This window comes from Stigmatopora argus, chromosome 13, assembly GCF_051989625.1.
Source record: "Stigmatopora argus isolate UIUO_Sarg chromosome 13, RoL_Sarg_1.0, whole genome shotgun sequence".
Classification (NCBI taxonomy): domain Eukaryota; kingdom Metazoa; phylum Chordata; class Actinopteri; order Syngnathiformes; family Syngnathidae; genus Stigmatopora; species Stigmatopora argus.
This window is the reverse complement of record NC_135399.1, coordinates 2,830,957-2,850,698: the sequence shown is the minus strand read 5'-3', so window position 1 is coordinate 2,850,698 and position 19,742 is coordinate 2,830,957. Positions and strand designations below refer to the sequence as shown.

Below are 19,742 nucleotides of genomic sequence, written 5' to 3'. Positions count from 1 at the left end.
TAAAATTAGGTAAAAGCCACTTCCTAGCATCATTTATTGATTGAATACAAATACTGGAGCTTTTGAGACATTACAACCAGGCCAGGGGGGTGATTTTTCCCGGGAAAAGACAGCGATGGACGTCAATGGTGAAACGCCAAAAATTAAACTGGGGTAAAATCCACTTCCTAGCAGCATTTTGTGATTAAATACAAACACTGGAGCTTTTCAGATATCAGAACTTGGCCCACAATTGAAATATTATTTAGGAATATGGCCATATTTTACTCACCAAAAATCCTTTTTACACAATATCCATCCTCCTTTCTTTCTTCCTTCTTTCCTATCGCCATCGAAGCTAATGATGAAAGTCGAGCCTGTCCTGTCATATTTCTGGCATAGTCCCTTTTGAAAATGGCTTTAAATCAAAACAACAATATACTATTTGCTTGTGGAGCTAAGTTAGCACACTGAAAGTGCCGCACACACCATATTCCCGGCTGTAACAGGCTTGCTAGCTTCGGAGTTGACCGCCCTTTCTTAATGATGTCCATTTTTGGGGGGGAAAAGTCCGTCTGGAAAATAGCTTTGTGAGAGAAATCTGAAACATAATTCATTTGTTTTTGCCACTGTCGGCCATGTGGGTGGAGTTTGCGATCTCTGGCTGCTTTGGCCCGCCTACTAGCCAATCATAGTTTGTGAAAGCAATGACATGTCCCAGCCAGCAAAATGCTAACGCCTATGAAAAATCATTGTGGGGTTGCCAACTCGAAATCTGATTGGTTAAAAGCAACAATCTAGTTTAATGCAGCAGAGCCCGCAAGAACTGATTGTGAAGGCTTTGAGACAGATCTGATCTGGCAACAAATAATGGCTGAAATGTGATTGGTTAAATGCTTCAATATGAAAACACACATCTGGAAGCAGTTTAACCAGGGGGAAAAGCAATGAAAGGAAGCTAACAGACCATTTGGAATAATAAGTATTGATGGACAAAATATAATATGATTCAGATATTTCTTAGGCCAGCAGAGAAGGCCTTGAAGGCCCTGACGGCCCGCCACTGATATATATATATATATATATATATATATATATATATATATATATAAGCACATATATACATATATACACATAGATGTACATGCATGCATATGGTAGGTCTTAACACTCAGCCATTTGTTTTGTTAAAGAGCCTGACAGTTGATGGGAGGAAGGATAATAATATAGATTAATAACGATAATTTATTCATTCATCTTCCATACCGCGCAACCTCGAAATAGTTGCTGGAGCCTAATCGGGCTGACTTCAGGTGAAAGGCAGACTACACCCTAGACTGGTCGCCAGTCAGCCGTACGGGACAGAAAGAGATGACCATCCGCACTCACAATCACACTGAGCGGGAATGGAGCCCACGCCTGCCCACACCAAAGTCAGGCGAGTGAACCTGTACACCACGAGGGGACATAATGATAATAATGATGGCGACACTGATGCTGACGGTGACGGTAATAATAATAGTTAATAATAGGATAGAGGCAGCAATGGAAAACGCTCCGTCTTTCCAGGTTCAAAGTTTGTAGCTTAGTACTTCAGGGGATGGACATGAAATGTGCATGAGAGGAACGTATGAAGCGAGACGTGGTATGATAATGGACCAGGTTGGAAAGGTGTGTGTGTATGTTTGCGGATCAACTGGTGAGGAAAATGTTTAACTTAATGTGCTGAGAAATGGGGAGCTTATGGAATTTCTGGAGTATCATCTGATGCATTCATGAGGGCATGTGTGCGTTAGGAGGCATGCAGCTGAGTTTTAGATGTATTGGAGATTGTTAAAGGTTTTGGAAGGTTTACCACAGAAGATGCTATTGCTGTCAATTCCGGAAGTGATGAATGCAGGAGAGATTTCAGCAGCAGAGAAGGTCGGAGATGGGCGCGCAATGTTTTTGTGGTAGAAGAATGCAATGAAACGCGGCCCAGTGGTTTGAGTGGTAAGCGCGTTGGCCTCACAGCTCTGGGGTCCTGGGTTCAAATCCAGGTTGGTCCAACTGTGTGGAGTTTTCTCCAGGTACTCCGATTTCCTACCACATTCAAGGGCCGATTGGACACTCTAAATTGTGTGACTGTGAATGGCTGTCCGTCTAATCGTGCCCTGCGATCAACTGCCCACCGATTCAGGGTGTCCCCCACTTCTGGCCCGAAGTCGGCTGGGATAGGGTACAGCACCCCCCGCTACCCTTGTGTGGATAAATCGGTTCAGAAAATGACTGAATGAATGAAAAAGAACTCAATGATTAGTGACTCCTGAATACAATCACAGCAGATGTTAGTTGGCATGGAAGATTTTTCAATGCTAGTCAGCTCCCGTATCAGTTGGAACCAATTGTCATGAATTGAAAACTGCTATAAATAGCAGAGCAGGCTTCATTTGGCCTTTGTCCACAAATGTTTTGTTATAAAAACGATCTGGCACATCAGGTTAATTAAATCGTTCTGATGTGAAGATATCCAGGAGTTCTAGCCTCAAATCTTTTCCCAAAATTATTTTTTTTATTCTCTTTAAAATACTGTCCAATCTTTTATCATGTAAAAACATTCTATGCAGTTAATAATTCATTAAATGGAATAGAAAATTATTCTATTGATACTCTTAAAAACAATCTAGTCTTTCAATTCCAGTTCAATTTTGTACTCTATGTCTGATTGGATGGAGCGAAAACTCACTGACTGCCAGATCGCTTTTGATCTGCTGGAGTCATTGATTTTCCAGTCCAATTCCTCCCAATGTGCACCACACTGGCATTCCAGGAGGGGAAGGAGGCGCCTACCCACTCAGAGCAAGCTGATCCTACCGGGGAGTTTTTTTTTATGTCAGTATAGTCTGCAATTCTGATGGGTCGCTCATAATGAACCATGAAAGCTCATATGGTGAAACAGGCTTGGTCAGGAGATGACCATTCCTAAAAGGGGGCCTCTTTCTTGATTACTTCTGGTTGATTTGTGAAAACTATCTTTTTCTTTGCTGCATATAATTATGCATTATTCACAAATACATAATCAATCCATTACTTGAGATCACATGCAGTGATAAGGTCTAGTTGTCCAGGTTGGGTCACAAAATGGCTTGGATCTTGAAATCCTGATAAAATATCTATTGACAAAATAAGATAAATGATTTCTGCTAATGTAAGTAGCAATCGGAGTGACTACATAACATATAACTTAACAGTATATGATGACATTAGAAGTCATTATTGGAAAAAAAACATTGAATGAATATGTAGCTGGGCTATCATTCCACTTACTGTTTATATCTATAAAAATAATATTTCTAGGAAGCAAACCATTACCTAGAAAATAATGTATTTAGATTAAATAATATAAATCAGCGCAGGTAATTTAAATTTAAATGAAAAACTATTTATCTCTTTATATCAGTTATTGTATATGCATTTCGCATTTAAGTTGTGGCTAATGTGAAGTCCGCATTGTGACATTTAGGTGTTGATGTTTATCGTGGAGGAAGTGGCAGATAATTGTGGTGATTGTGTGTACTGTATGTGTCGAAAAAAACAGCATTCTCAAGCATTAGTCGCTTGCTCAACCCCCACAGCTGCCCCTGGCATGGTTTGGGAACGAGATGCTTGTCCTTCTATGCATGCTTGTGTGACATTCTTGTATGTTTGTTGTGACCTGTTTGTTCACACAATGTTGGTAAAACCAGAAAGGGCAAATGTGCAGTAGGTCAGCTGCAAATATCAATACTTCCAATAACCTTAGAAAGAAAGTACATGCACCATATGTAACAAATTTCCCCTTACACCATTTGCCAAAGGGTTTGAGACTCTTTCTCATTTAACCAAATGGTGAAAAGTCTCAAAACTCATCATGGGGTTGTACAGCTTGAGCCTTAAACATTGATGTTTGTTTTCTTTATTTCTCTCTGGGTAAACATTATGTAATCACCTGATGTGACTAAAATTAGCAGTATGAGTTTGCCACTGTTTACTGCCGCAAGACTGAACACTAACTGTGTTTCCTCCCCAAGGCTCTGAATGGGTTTGTCCTGGTCATCACTGCCACGGGTACTATCTTCTTCTCCTCTCACACCATCCAGGACTACTTGGGCTTCCATCAGGTCACTGCTCATATTTAACATTCAATTCCATATAGTACTTTATGGTTTTCTCACCTCTTGTTTGGCCTTTTGCCAGAACACAGCTCTTTCGGTAAACTACATCAATCACCTGTCTTAAACCATCCACGGACATAAACTTTACTGAACACTGTACACACGAAAACAACAAATAATGAGAATCTTGTTCCAATTTACCTGTAATATAATGATCTGATAGAATGGGAGCATGATGCACCATGGGTGTTGCCTGGGGGTCACACTATTAGTATTAAAGCGGAGAGCATTGCAATTTTTGTTGAGAACGAGGTTAACATGCTATTTTGCGTGAAAATATGTAATCAGTCCTCTACATCTGTGGTCACCAACCCAAAAGAGTAATTATATGTCCAGCAGCAGCTGGACCCAGCCGTGGAGCAGCAACTTGGACCTGGCCATGAGCCAACGGGCACTGGAAGCAGCCAGCCTCATTTCAGTCGCCCCTTAGAGCCACAGAGCTGCCAACTTCTCCGGAATTTCACGAGTTTACTCCGGTCAAGCAACGCAAACTCCGGGACTCCTGAAAACCTCCCTAAACTCAAGAAATCCCAAAAATTGTTTCCTAATTTATTTTTTAACCACTCATTTCGGAAAAGTGCCAAATTTCCAATTTAAATGCCTCAAAATTCATACCATCGCTCCGGCTTCTGCCATCTTACTTACACATTTGATTCAACTGCATTATAAACTGGATGAATTCGGTAACACAAGTTCATTGTGAATCATCCGAGCATGCTAATAACAGTTTGATTTTAATTGTCTGTTATTTTTCTTTTTACATTTTATATGAAATTCGCGCGAATTGGATTCACTCCTGATAAATCATAAAACTCCTGAAATGGGACAAAGGTACTCCTGAAATTGGGTCAACGGAGCTTGGCAGCTCTGGAGCCACCGGCCGGGCAACGGCAACCACAATGCTTTTGCCTACTTCCTCAGCAGCAGCTTGGCCAACCTGCGCTCGGCTGGGAAAACCTACAACTCAGACGTGACCAGGGCTGCCAACCACTCCGGAATTTCAGGAGTTTCTATGGAAATGCAACTCAAACTCCAGGACTCCGGACAATCTCCCTAAACTCCGGAAATCCCCCCAAAATTTTCACTTAATTTTTTTTTAAGCAACCAATTCGGAAAAGTACCAAATTTCCAATTTAAATGCCTCGAAATTCATACCATCGCTACGGCTTCCGTTATTTTCATTTAACTGCACTGTAAACCGGAAGAATTCGGTAACACGAGTGCATTGTAAATCATCCGATTTACAAATTCTGACGAATGATTCATCTTGTGCGACTTCAGCGTGACAACCGATTCGGAATCGATTGCATAAGTAGCCTCCATCGTTTTAACATATTCATTTTTGTTTTTTTCATAAGGGAACTAAGTATTATTAAGGCTGACTAAACCACCAGTCTTTTTTTAAACAAATCCTATAATTTCTGGAGTTGTTCTAAAAGAAGTAGGCATACACAGCACTTGTAAGTCTTATCAATATGCCTGCTCGGGTTAAGTGAAAAATGGATGGCAATTCTAATAAGAACCCCAGATACTCGCAGAAGTTTATTGGTTCGTATTCAACGAAATATCCCATGTTGAAGCCGTCCCCAAAAGGACCAACATTTGCACATTGCACAATATGCCAGTGCGACATCAGCGTGAAACGTGTTGGAATTACTGACTGTAAAACGCATGTAGAAGGACCTAACCACAAAGATAAACTTATTTTCATCATGCTGTATTTTTTCAATAGTTTGCAAAACCACAATATTTCAATTACCGTATTTTCACGACTATAAGGCGCACATACAAGTCTAAAATTTTCTCCAAAATAGACAGGGCGCCTTATAATCCAGTGCGCTTTATATATGGACCAATACTAAAATTGTTATCACGATAAAATCAAATAAATCAGTCGATAGGACAACTACGCCAAGCAGCCCCAGACTCTACTATTTCCCGTAGATCAGGGGTCTCGAACTCAATTTACCTGGGGGCCGCTAGAGGCCGAGTCTGGGTGAGACTGGGCCGCATCAGGATTTCCACAAGAAAAGCACTGATAAAACTTTCCAACGTTATCAAATATCTTTATTTTTTAACAAAAAATAATGAATTAAATAAATTAACTTAAAGATGAATAAAAAATAAATCAATCAGTAATATAAAACCAAATAATACTAATGAGCATACAGTAGATATATACTGGCTGGCTAAGTAGAGAAAATGAATTATTTTTATTCCGTTTCAAATGTCTGTATTAACAGCTCTTTAACCTTTAACTTTCTGAACTTGAATGGAACATTGAACATGAAATATTCTGAACACGGCTTCTTTTGCCTACTCCTTGCTGCTAGAGACCTGGCAGCGCTTCTTCTCACATAGTCACATTTGGCTTGAGGGAGGAAGCAGTGGAGACCCTCAGTAGAGCTTGAAGATGCTCATCAGTAAGTCTGGACCTGTACTTGGACTTATTGAAGTTCAAGGTGGAGAAGAGCTTCTCACACAATATGTGCTCCCAAAAAGGCACATGGTCCGCTTGAACCTTCGGGAAAGTTCAGGGAAGCTGGGGGTCAACTCTCTCAAAAATTGCCCAAGCTTGTCTGCTTCTCCACTCACCTCCCTGAACTTGGCTTTGAGTGCAGAGTTGCACTGCAGGTCAATGAGCTCCATTTGAAGCTCAGGAGGGGCATCTTGCACATCAAAGGAGAAGGGGTCCGCAAAAATTTGAAATGTGGCTTTGTGTGTCTTGAAGTCTGCAAATCTGTGATCAAATTCCTCCTGTAGCTTCGAAATGGCCTCAACATACTTCTCACCACTGAATGGTGTGCCTGCATCCACGAGAGCCTTGCATGCTGGGAAATGGCAAAGGTTTGTCTGAGAGAGCTGGGCTTTCCATAACACAAGTTTAGTGCAGAATGCTCTCACGTTGTCATAGGCAGCACTGACAAGTTGCCCCTGGCCTTGTAGCTTCTTGTTCAGTACATTAAGCTCATGTGTGATATCAACAAGAAAAGCCAAGTCCATGAGCCATTTGGGATCACTTAGCACAGGATCAATCAACTCACAAACGGCGTAGCTAGCTTTGACTGCTGGATTACTGTCTTTGGTAGCCTTCTTGAAGAGATCCTGTTGCCTCAGAAGACGTGTTTTAAGACTGGCAACCTGGTTGGCTCTCTCATCTCCCTGGTATTTTTCGTACTCCTCAGCATGTCTCATAGTACAATTACGTTTCAAATTGTATTCCTTGTGCACCGCAACTTTTTCAGTGTAAATGAGACACGTCGGGGTGCCCCTGTGTTCAACAAAGAAATATTGCACTCCCCACTTTTCTTGAAACTGTCTGTGCTCATCACCGACCTTTCTCTTCACGGCAGGCTTTGAAAGAGACATCTCTGGGGCTCTGTAATATGTTTTTCCACTTGGAATGAGTCTCGGGTTGATCTTTCACATTCAGTCGCGCGGGTTTGTGGCGCATGTGCACTTTCGCTCTCCGTTTCAATCGCGGAGATGGCTACAGACACTGACACAGGCTGGATCACGGATCATAGCGCCTCATTCAGTTCTATGCTGAGAGCAGCGGAGGAGTGTGCGCGCCGAGCGGAGTGATCGGCCTCACGGCTTCTCCTCCGCCCAGCTGATTGGAGGAATGAATGAGTGAGTGAGCGAGGCACTGGACAGCCCGGCCGATGTCCCGCCCTCCAGAGCCGTATACCTCACCGTGATTGGTTCATTCAGCTCCGAACCAAAGTTCCCTCTAATTTTTTGTTGGTCTGAGCAGAAAGACAACCTCCCTGAGCGCACTGAGTACCAGTGTGAGCGACATCATCGGTACTCGGATGATTCGCTTAAAGACGTTTCGCCGACGGACGTTTGACAGACGGGCAGGTCGCCGAATGGACGTTCCACCGAACGTTCATTCGGCCGAACGGAGGTTTCGCCGAAACGGGATTCGAACGCTCGCCCCGCCGGATCGTGTGTGTACAAGTTTTTCAACCTCGGCCCGCGGGCCATATACGGCCCGTTAGGATTTTTAATCCGGCCCGCCGCCGGTGTTTTCCAAATTATAGTAAAAATCAATGTTCGTCTACCATCAATGGCAGTCCGGGAATAAGCACTCTTGGGCAGGCAGATGTAGCAGAACCGAGCCGTAAAATGACAGCAATCGGGTCAAATCCATCCTAAAACAGCATTTAATGATTAAATACAAATACTGGATGATATCGCGATGGAGGCAAAAAAACGTCTATAGACGTCCATTCGCCAAACGGCTCAAAATGCTCTCAAATTCGGTCAAATCCAGCTGAAAACAGCGTTTAATGATTAAATACAAATACTAGTATTTGTATTTAATCATTAAACTAACAAATACTAGTACGACCTGTCCGTCTGTCAAACGTCCGTCGGCGAAACGTCTTTAGGCGAATCATCCGGTCACGACATCATCATTGCTCGCTATCGGCACACCAGTATCACACCTGCCACAAGCAGGTGCATGTCAATGTTCCCTCTAATTTTTCATGTAAAACATGCTGTAAAACAAGAAAAACATGAGTGGACAGAGCTACTGCCACTGGCTGCCACTTAAACGGCGCCATCATGGGGAAAGGGGTAAAAAAAAAAAAAAAAAAAAAAAAAATTAAAAAAAAAATCGATATTTCATATTAAGACGGGGGCCGCAAATTATCGTCCCGCGGGCCGCAGTTGGCCCGCGGGCCGCGAGTTTGAGACCCCTGCCGTAGATAGTACTGCGCAGTGACTGCTGGGATATCGAGTTCTTAATACACCCAGTTCTTTATACACCCAGTATGACGTCGCGCGAGCACACTAATTTGGTCCTCGCCATCATTTCGGCTATATTTACAAAAGAAATGTTGGCGTCAACAGAGCATTCAAAGCTAGACTGTGAACTATATATATATACAACTACGCCAAGCAGCCCCAGACTCTACTATTTCCCGTAGATAAAGTACTGCGCAGTGACTGCTGGGATATCGAGTTCTTAATACACCCAGTGCTTCAATACACCCAGTATGATCATTTCGGCTGTATTTACAAAAGAAACCCTGCCGCTAGATGTTGGCGTCAACGGAGCATTCAAAGGTAGACTGCGAACTATATATATATATAGAACTATATATATATATATATATATATATATATATATATATATATATATATATATATATATATATATATATATATATATATATATATATATATATATATATATATATATATATATATAATATTAACTCGGAGGTTGCCGTCATTCCCGGAGGCTTGAGAACTACAAACGCTGGACCCGGCGTTTTGGAAGACTCATTTGGGAAATTGTTTAATTCGGACACAGAAAATGAGGACTTTGATGGATTTGTGGGTGATGATGACGTGAGTAAGTTGTAAAATGTCTAAATAAAGTACAACCGAACTCAGTTTTGCTTCCGTTGCCTTTTTAATTGCGTGTTTTTAGCGTGTGGGTGTAGCGTGCAAGAACTATATTTCCCAGCAGTCACTGCGCACCGGAACCCGGAAATAGGCTGCTTCCGGTAGCCAGCGCTATTGCGTTTCGATGTTCATCCATATATAATATATATGCGTCTAAAAAAACGGTGCGTGCTTTATGTGTTTAAAATACAGAAATAGCACTCGTTACTGACACTGCGGCTAAAAATACGATGCGCCGAATAGTCGTGAAAATACGGTAATGTAAAAAAACATGATAATAACAGTTTGATTTAAATTGTCCTATGCTTTTTTTCACATTTTATATCAATTTTGCGTGAATCGCATTCACTCCAGAAATACTTCGGAAATGGGACAAGGGTACTCTTGAAATGGGGTCGACTGAGATTGGCAGGTCTACGTGACTGAGAGCAGCGGCGACTTGGATGTGGGCCAGCTGAAAAGGTTGGCGGTAGAGCAGTGACACGTCAAAATCTGGAAAACGCCAGCCATATATATTTTGTATGAAGGGTACATGAATGAGGGTTTGCGTCCCTAGGTGGAGCAGTGTTGACAAATTGGGTGGGTTCCCGCCAAACTAGTATTTATGATCTGATTGGGTTGGAGACTGTCTTTCTGATCTAAGAACACTGTGGTCCAGCGCACCATTCGCTCAGGATCTCCATTTTTGAGCGTTGACATTGCACTGTTTGCATTAGATTTAAAATGTTAATATTTATTTATCTGGCAGGCCGACGCCAAGTGGCTTACAGACCAGTACCTGGCAGTGAACCGGTGGTTAGGGACCACTGCTCTACCTTCTATCCACCTTCACAACTCATGATTATTGTTCATTTCATCACGATTTTATGGAAAAACACACCAGTTACCTACATTCTCACCAAAAATACGATGCTCCCCACCTTAATGTTAACAATCCAAACTACAGCAACACCAATAATGCAACTCTCTGATGCCATTATGCAACTGGTCTATTTACTTTTCGGTGCAGCTTAAATCAGTTGGTAGGTGTCTACCAATCACAAGGTTCGGAGGTTCACTCATCCACCTTTGAATTTATGTCTATATGTATCCTTGAGAAAAATATTGAACTGCTGTTGCTCCTCATGTTGCATCATCAATACGTTTATGATGGGACAGTGTCAGAGAGCTTTGGGTATTGTAGAAATGCTCAACACAAGTGAAAGCTTATTTAACCTTGTCTTGCATTGATAGAATTATTCAGTGTAAAATCGGAGCCAGTTCAATAGGACAAGGTAGACCTATTTACGATGTAATATTTGCAGTGGCGGTCCATGCATTTCCTAGTGACGCCTTCAGCAAAAACTATTTTATGGCTATAAAACCTCTACTGCAGCTACAGCTGCGACACATAATAATCAAAATAATCAATAATAACCTCATACAATTGAAATATTATTTAGGAATATAGCCATATTTTACTCAACAAAAATCCTTTTTAACTGTACACAATATCCATCCTCCTTTCTTTCTTCCTTCTTTTCTATCGCCGTCGAAGCTAATGCTGAAAGTCGAGCCTGTCCTGTCGTATTTCTGGCATACGTTTTTATTCGATTTAGTGCTGAAAATGTTTGTTCCCGGTTGTGACAGGCTTGCTTGCTTTGGAGTTGTCCGACCTTTCTTAATGATGTCCAGCTTTTTTTTCTTGAAAAGTCCGTCTTGAAAATGGCTTTAAATCAACCCAACAATATATTTGCTTGTGCAGCTCGCTCCAGATACAGTTTGGTAGCTCTGGCTAGTCCACTCTATCACTCGCCAATCATAGTTGGTGAAAGCGATGACGTATACCTACGCCTGTGAAAAGGCAATGACGTATCCCTACGCCTGCGAGAAGGCATTGTGGTGTTGCCAACTTTAAATCTGATTGGTTAAAGCAACAGTCTTATCGACGCTTGTTTAATGCAGCAGAGCCTGCAGAACTGATTGTGAAGGCCTTGAGGCAGATTTCTGACCCTGGCAACAAATAATGGCTGAAATGTGATTGGTTAAATGCTTCAATATGAAAACACACATCTGGAAGCAGTGCAACTAGGGGGGAAAGCAATGAAAGGAAGCTAACAGACAATTTGAAAGTATTTAATAAGTATTGATGGCCAAAATATAATATATGATTCAGATATTTCTTAGGCCAGCAGAGAAGGCCTTGAAGGCCCTGACGGCACACCACTGGTGTATTGTATTTGACTACCCTTACTATATATATATTCCTGGAATTGCTAACTGAAGAGAATACAATTAAACAATGGTTTAGGAATCACAGATCTAGGCTTATATGTCACTAAAATTGGACTCTTGTATTAAGAGACTTCCAGTTTTTTCTATCCATCAACTAGCTGAAATACCAGTTATCTAGTATGATGTTGTATATCAATTGTGGCTCAGATCTAACTTCACACTTCCTTTTTTTCCCCCCAGACGGACGTCATGCACCAGAGTGTGTATGAGCTTGTCCACACAGAAGACCAGCAGGAACTAAGGAGAAACTTACACTGGGCATTGAATCCACCTCCCCCAGCACCATCCACTATCAGTCAGGACTCACCCCAAGGTTGATAGTCTCATAGATTAGATTAGATTAAATTAAACTTTATTCATCCTGTACTCGGGAAATTCACTTTGTTGCAGTAGCAAGAGGGTGAAATGTATGTGTGTGTGTGTGTGTGTGAGTGAGTGTGTGTGTGTGTGTATGTATATATATATATGTATGTATATATGTATATATGTATATATGTATATATGTATATATGTATATATGTATATATGTATATATGTATATATGTATACATGTATATATATATATATATATATATGTATATATATATATATATATATATATATATATATATATATATATATATATATATATATATATACATACATACACATACACAAACATTGGAGCTTTTCAGATATCAGAACCGGGCCCACAATTGAAATATTATTTAGAAATATAGCCATATTTTACTCACCAAAAATCCTTTTTAACTGTACACAATATCCATCCTCCTTTCTTTCTTCCTTCTTTAAATTACTTGCGCTGATTTATATTATTTAATCTAAATACATTATTTTCTAGGTAATGGTTTGCTTCCTAGAAAGATTATTTTTATAGATGTAAACAGTAAGTGGAATGATAGCCCAGCTACATATTGATTCAATGTTTTTTTTCCAATAATGACTTCTAATGTCATCATATACTGTTAAGTTATATGTTATGTAGTCACTCCGATTGCTACTTACATTAGCAGAAATCATTTATCTTATTTTGTCAATAGATATTTTATCAGGATTTCAAGATCCAAGCCATTTTGTGACCCAAGCTGGACAACTAGACCTTATCACTGCATGTGATCTCAAGTAATGGATTGATTATGTCTGTGTGAATAATGCATAATTATATGCAGCAAAGAAAGTGGCGGTCCGTGCATTTTCTCGTAGCGCCTTCAACGTATCAATCCAACCCTTAAAAATTATTTCATGGCTATAAAACTTCTACTTCAGCTACAGCTGCGACACATAAAAATAATCAATAAATCAATGCTCAAAAATGGGGTAAAATCCACTTCCTAGCAGCATTTCATGATTAAATACAAATACTGGAGCTTTTCAGACATTAAAACCAGGCCAGGGGGGTGATTTTCCCGGGAAAAGACAACGATGAACGTCAATGGCGTACGGGCAAACATTGCCCGAAAATGGGGTAAAATCCAGCCGAAAACAACATTTATTGATTAAATACAAATACTGGAGCTTTTTAGACATCAGAACCGGGCCCGGATTATCATTTCCCCGGTAAAAAGACAGCGATGAACGTCGATACGTCCATATACGTCCATACGTGAAACGGCAAAAATGCACTAAAATGAGGTAAAATCCACTTCCTAGCAGCATTTAGTGATTGAATACAAATACTGGAGCTTTTCAGACATTACAACCAGGCCAGGGGGGTGATTTCCCCGGGAAAAGACAGCGATGGACGTCAATGGCGAAACTGCAAAAATTAAACTGGGGTAAAATGGGGTAAAATCCACTTCCTGGCAGCATTTAGTGATTAAATACAAACACTGGAGCTTTTCAGATATCAGAATCGGGCCCACAATTGAAATATTATTTAGGAATATAGCCATATTATACTCACCAAAAATCCTTTTTAACTGTACACAATATCCATCCTCCTTTCTTTCTTCCTTCTTTTCTATCGCCACCAAAGCTAATGATGAAAGTCGAGCCTGTCCTGTCATATTTCCAGCATACTCTGTCTTGAAAATGGCTTTAAATCAACACAATATATTTGCTTGTGCAGCACGCTCCAAATACAGTTTGGTAGCTCTCTCGTAGTTAGCGAACTGAAAGTGGCAGACACACCCTTTTCCCGGCTGTAACAGGCTTGCTAGCTTCGGAGTTGACCGCCCTTTCTAAATGATGTCCATTTTTTCTGGAAAAGTCAGTCTGGAAAATAGCTTTGTGAGCAAATCTGCAACCAAATCCATTTATTTTCCTGCGTCGGCCATTGTGGGTGGAGTTTGCTAGTCTGGCTGCCTCATTCTGGCTTTTGCCCGCCTACTCTATAGCTAGCCAATAATAGTTGGTGAAAGCAATGACGAATCCCCAAGCCAGCAAAATGACAATGCCTTCGAAAAAGCATTGTGGCCAACTCGAAATCTGATTGGTTAAAAGCAAGTCTTGAATCTCGTATCTCAAATCAACGTTTCCCATAGAAATGAACAAAAAAACAAATTAATTCGTTTCAATCCTCTGAAAAAAAAATCCAAAAAACAGGATATTGGAATGGAAAAACATTTTTACTTGTCCTAATTCGCCATCTATTAAGAGAGTAACAAATAACTACTGGTTATGTTTAATAGTACTAAAATTAGATGGATTTCACAGAGATTTTAAAAGGAACTCATGGAAGGTTGTTTGCTTTTGTCTTCCCTTCAAAATATTCCGAAAATGATGCACACAAATGTCCTCAGAATAGGATAACGCACGACCACTTGTGAAGTAGTATACTCCTCGTATTAGCGAGCAAGCTAGTCAGTTAGTCAGTGCAGAATGCCATGCCATGCCATATATATATATATATATATATATATATATATATATATATATATATATATATATATATATATATATATATATATATATATATATATATATATATATATATATATATATATACTATATATATAGAGAGAGAGAGATATACGTATATATAGGCGGTCCTATGCCTGTGTGGTTATCACGTCAGCATCAGAGTTCTTGGGTCTTAGGTGGATGAACAATAAATTTGACTCTGGCGGAGATCAAGGGTTCAATCCCTGGTTAAAGTTTGCGTGTTCTCCATGTGACTGTTGCTTGTGTCCGAGAACTCAGGTTTCCGCCTACATCCAAGAAACATGCACGGTAGGCTGGTTGAACACTCTAAATTTGCCCTAGGAATGAGCGTGAGCGTGAATGGCTGTCTGTCTCCTTGTGCCCTGTGATTGGATGGCCACCAATTCAGGGGGTCCCCCGAGTAGGCTGAGATAGGCTCCATCACTCCCCACGACCTTTATAAGGATAAGAGTTTCAGAAAATGAGTGAATCAATGAATATATATATTCCCACCCATCTTTGGGAAGTAGGCGAGGGACACCCTGAGTTGGTTGGCAGCCAATCACAGGGCACAATGAAAAGAACTATTCATGCTCACTTTCATACTTGGGTACAATTTAGTGTTCAACCAGGCAACCATGCATATTTCTGGGATTTGGGAGGAAACCCGACTACCTGGAGAAAAGCCACATAGTCACAGGGAGAAAACGCAAACTTCATCCAGGGATTGAACACTCGATCTCATAACTTTCAGATGGACGTGCTAACCACTTGTTCGCAATGCTGCCAGATAATACGTTAAATTTATTGTTGGTCCGGCTTATTATTTCAGGAAAAGAAAAGAAAATCATGTGGCCCTCGATTGAAAACATTTGCTCAGAACTGATCAACACCAAGGATGTATGTTATTGAAAATGAATCAATGATCAATACCATGTCACAATGAAAAACTACAGAGACTACGTCAATAGAACTAGGGGAAGAAGGGGAAACTAAATACTATTGATGGCTGTTCATGCTGAGGCCTTCCAAGGTCTGGCACTTGCTAAACTACCCCAAGATCCAAAAGCATGTGCAACAACATTCTTTTAATCATGCTGAGTCAGAGAATGCTTCTAAGTGACTGTAAGATGGCTCCATCCCTTACATGTTAGCTCAACATTTTTTCTCCTGAAACTTTGGAATGCATCTGTTTGCTTCCTCAAATTTAAGACGCTAAATCTTGGATAATTGCGGTTATGTAACACTTAACTACAACAAAGAGTCCATGTTGACAAACAGATTGGGAATTCAAAATCAGACGGTTAAGTACACATAGTTTAGGCTGTAAGCCATAAGACTGTGCCTCAGGTCAGGTCACATGACCTCGTAATCTTCAGCGGGGTTACAAGGTGAAGTGGTCCCCATCTGTATTTTGATTGTAAGATGCTTATGTCTGTTTCTTTTGACCACAGTAGTTTTTAGCAATGTTTTCAAGCTCAGAGCTCCGACACGAACTCTTGATCCAAGCCAAGTGTTATTGTTGTGGGAATTAATCATTGAACCAAAGATTTAAGTATGATTCAGAGATTCTGGGAAGACAAATAATTTGTTTTTATCTCTTTTACTCGTATCTCAAATCAACTTTTTCCATAGAAGTGAACTAAATACAAATTAATTCGTTCTCACCCTCTGAAAAAAAACACCAAAAAAGAGGATATTGGAAAGGAAAAACATATTTTTATTTGTTCTAATTCGCCATCTACTAAAAGAGTAACTAATAACTATCTGGTGGTTATGATGTTGAATACTAAAAAGAGACATTATTCAGTACAATGCGGAGTGTGGGAGGAGGGGGAGAGAAAGAGAGAGACTTTTTGCACGGCAACGCGCTTGTAACATAACATAAACAAATTTAAATGAACTTGGACACTAAAAAATAAATTTAATCTAACCTTACACTAAACTTAATTCATTTTTTTCCCTTTCTTCTTCTGGGTTGGCTCTTTTTGCCTCGTCTGCACCCTGACTTTCAGCCAGAGTTTTTAAAAGGAACATATCGAGGGTTGTTTGCTTTGTCTTCTCTTCAAAATATTCCGAAAATTACGCACACAAATATCATCACAATAGGATAACGCGTGACCACTTGCCAACTTGACCGGGTGCTCCTTTCATATTGGCGAGCAAGCTCCGCCACGCGTGCAACACTCATATTTTTCAAATATTTCGTGCTTAATATTGTCATCATACGCATTTTCTTTGCACAACTGTTCATTCCCCCTGCTTGTTTTGAACCCATTCTTGTTCCCTTTATTCTGCACTGACTAACGAGGAAAAAACACGGGAAAAATGTAACGCTCTACCCATTGTTTGATGGTATCTTTACACGAGGGAGTTGCGGCGAGAAAGACAGTGCCATGCTGTTCTCTTAAGCAGCCTTCACGTCTCGGCCACCTGGCTGTCTCGTATGCTCGTATCTCAAGGCAAATATTTGCTCAGAATTTTACTCGTATCTCAAATTCCTCGTATGTTGGGGCACTCGTATGTCAAGGTCTTACTGTATACTGTATATGAAAGCATACCATAACACATTTCTCATGTTTTGTGCTGGATTTCCCATCAAATTACCTTTTTTGCATTCATAGAAATGGAGCCGGACAGCACCTCATCCTTGGTCACCTACAACCCTGAGCAACTTCCTCCAGAGAACTCGTCATTCCTTGAGAGGAGTTTTGTGTGCCGTTTCCGTTGCCTCCTGGATAATTCTTCTGGGTTCCTGGTAGGTCTTGCTGTAAAATTATTACGTCTTTGGTGATGTCGAGCATGGAATGTTGAGTGGTTGGACCCAAATGCAGGGAAGTAGGCAATGGACGAGGAATGGAGTGCTCTAAAAAAACTTTAATCACTTAAGGCAGGAGTCTTAGAAAATAACAAAGACTTAAAAATCAATATACAAAATCAAACCTGACGTGAAAGACATGGGGAAACATGGAACGTGGGACAAGGAGCATAGCAGAGCAACGTGGCATGAGTAAGCTAAGCAGGCAATCTGACAATGATTAACAAAGACACAGGGTTTAAATAGACAGAACAGGGGCTAATCACAAAATACACACAGCTGGTTACGAGAGGAAAGGGGAGCCAGTAGGGACACAAGAGGCGAAAAGCAAACACACACAGGGAAAAGGAATAACAAAACCAACCAACCCTAACAAAAAATGTTCAAAATGGGCAGCCCAGTGGATGAGTGATTAGTGCATCGGCTTCACAGTTCTGAGATATAAATATAAATATGTATAATATATAATTAATAGAAGAAGAATTTCACTGCAGAACAATGACGCGACATACATATAAAAGTTGTATATATACAGTTGTGGTCAAAAGTTTACATACACTTGTGAAGAACATAATGTCATGGCTGTCTTGAGTTCCCAGTTATTTCTACAACTCTGATTTTTCCCTGATAGAGTGATTGGAACAGATACTTCTTTGTCACAAAGTATCAGGGAAAAATCAGAGTTGTAGAAATAACTGGGAACTCAAGAGAGCCATGACATTGTTCTTCAGTGTCCTGCACACTCCAAAGGACCGTAGTCTCCACAGTAGGTAGAGGCGGCTTTGGCCCCTCTTGTACAGGGCATCTATGTTTGTGGACCAGTCCAGTTTGTTGTTGAGGTCAACACCCAGGCACTTAAATTTCTCCACGATTTTAATGTCTGTACCCTGGATGTTCACCTGAGTGGTCTGTTGGGCCTTCCTCCGAAAATCGATCACAATTTCCTGTCTTACTGGCATTGATGTAGAGGTGGTTTTGCCTACACCAGTCAACAACGGCTGTGAAGACTCTCTTTTACTCCAAGTCGTTCCCGTCCATCACACGTCCAACAATAGCGGTGTCGTCAGAGAACCTCTGGAGATGGCAGGTGTCTATATTGTGTTTGTAGTCCGATGTGTACAGGCTGAAGAGGAATGGGGTGATCACCGTGCCTTGTGGGGCCCGGGTGCTGCAAACTACTACATCAGACATACAGTCCTGGAGTCTTACATATTGTGGTCTGTCAGTGAGAAAGTTGATGATCCATGCAGCTAGGTGGTGCTTTACTCCAGCCTCTTCCAGTTTACCTCTCAGTAGTACTGGCTGAATGGTGTTGAACGCACTGGAGAGGTCAAAAAACATTATTCTCACCGTGCTTCCCGTGTTCTCCAGGTGTGAAAGAGACCTGTGCATCAAGGTAGGTGGTAGCATCTTCCACACCAGTGCCTGGACGACAGGAAAACTGCAGAGGGTTTTCCTCACCATCGGAATGTAGGTGGGGATCAGACGGACCAGGTTGTGGTCTGAGCGGCCCATTGAGGGGAAGGGGACTGAGCTGTATGCATCCTTTGTGTTGGCATACAGCAGTTCCAGAGTTTTGTGTTCCCTGGTATGGCACTTCACATACTGAGTGAAGGTGGGGAGAGTAGAAGCCAAGGAAGCATGGTTAAAATCACCGGAGATAAGGAGAGACTGGTGGTGTGACGTCTGCAGCCGCGACACAGTAGCGTGAAGTAGCTCACGAGCGACTGCTGCATCGGCGGAAGGAGGTATATACGCAGTTATCGCGATAACCTGCGGGAACTCCCGGGGATGTAAAACGGCCTGATGCTAACAGCTACTAGCTTTCTTGAGTGCAAAGTTGCTCCTTCACTGTAATATGCCCGTGGTTACACCATCTGCTATTATTAAAACAGCTAGTCCCCCACCTCCTACCGCTCTCCTCAGCTTTTCTGTCCGCCCTCACCAGCTGAAAACCATCCAAGGAGACGAGAGAGTCCGGTGTTAGTTCATTCAGCCAGGTCTCCGTGAAGCACATAATACAGCACTCCCGATAATCTCGTTGTAGGTTGGTAAGCGCCATTAGCTCTTCCATCTTATTGGGGAGAGATCTTACATTCCCCATAATAATAGATGGAATGCTGGGTCTGAAGCAACGCTTTTTCTCCCGACATTTTTGTCCAGCTCTGCATCCTCTTCTCTTCCGCTTTAAC

General features: G+C 41.1%; 1 protein-coding gene across 1 annotated transcript in view; it reads left to right on the top strand.

Annotated features, from left to right (window-relative positions):
• Positions 1-1,461: 1,461 nt before the first annotated feature.
• The window catches only part of LOC144087204 (aryl hydrocarbon receptor-like), a 32,261-nt gene continuing 13,980 nt past the window's right edge, over positions 1,462-19,742 (top strand). Inside the window, exons 1-4 of the mRNA XM_077617571.1 lie at positions 1,462-1,488; positions 4,029-4,118; positions 12,051-12,183; positions 17,357-17,490. Of these exons, the coding sequence (XP_077473697.1) occupies positions 1,462-1,488; positions 4,029-4,118; positions 12,051-12,183; positions 17,357-17,490 (384 nt within the window). The remainder of the gene's footprint in view (positions 1,489-4,028; positions 4,119-12,050; positions 12,184-17,356; positions 17,491-19,742) is intronic.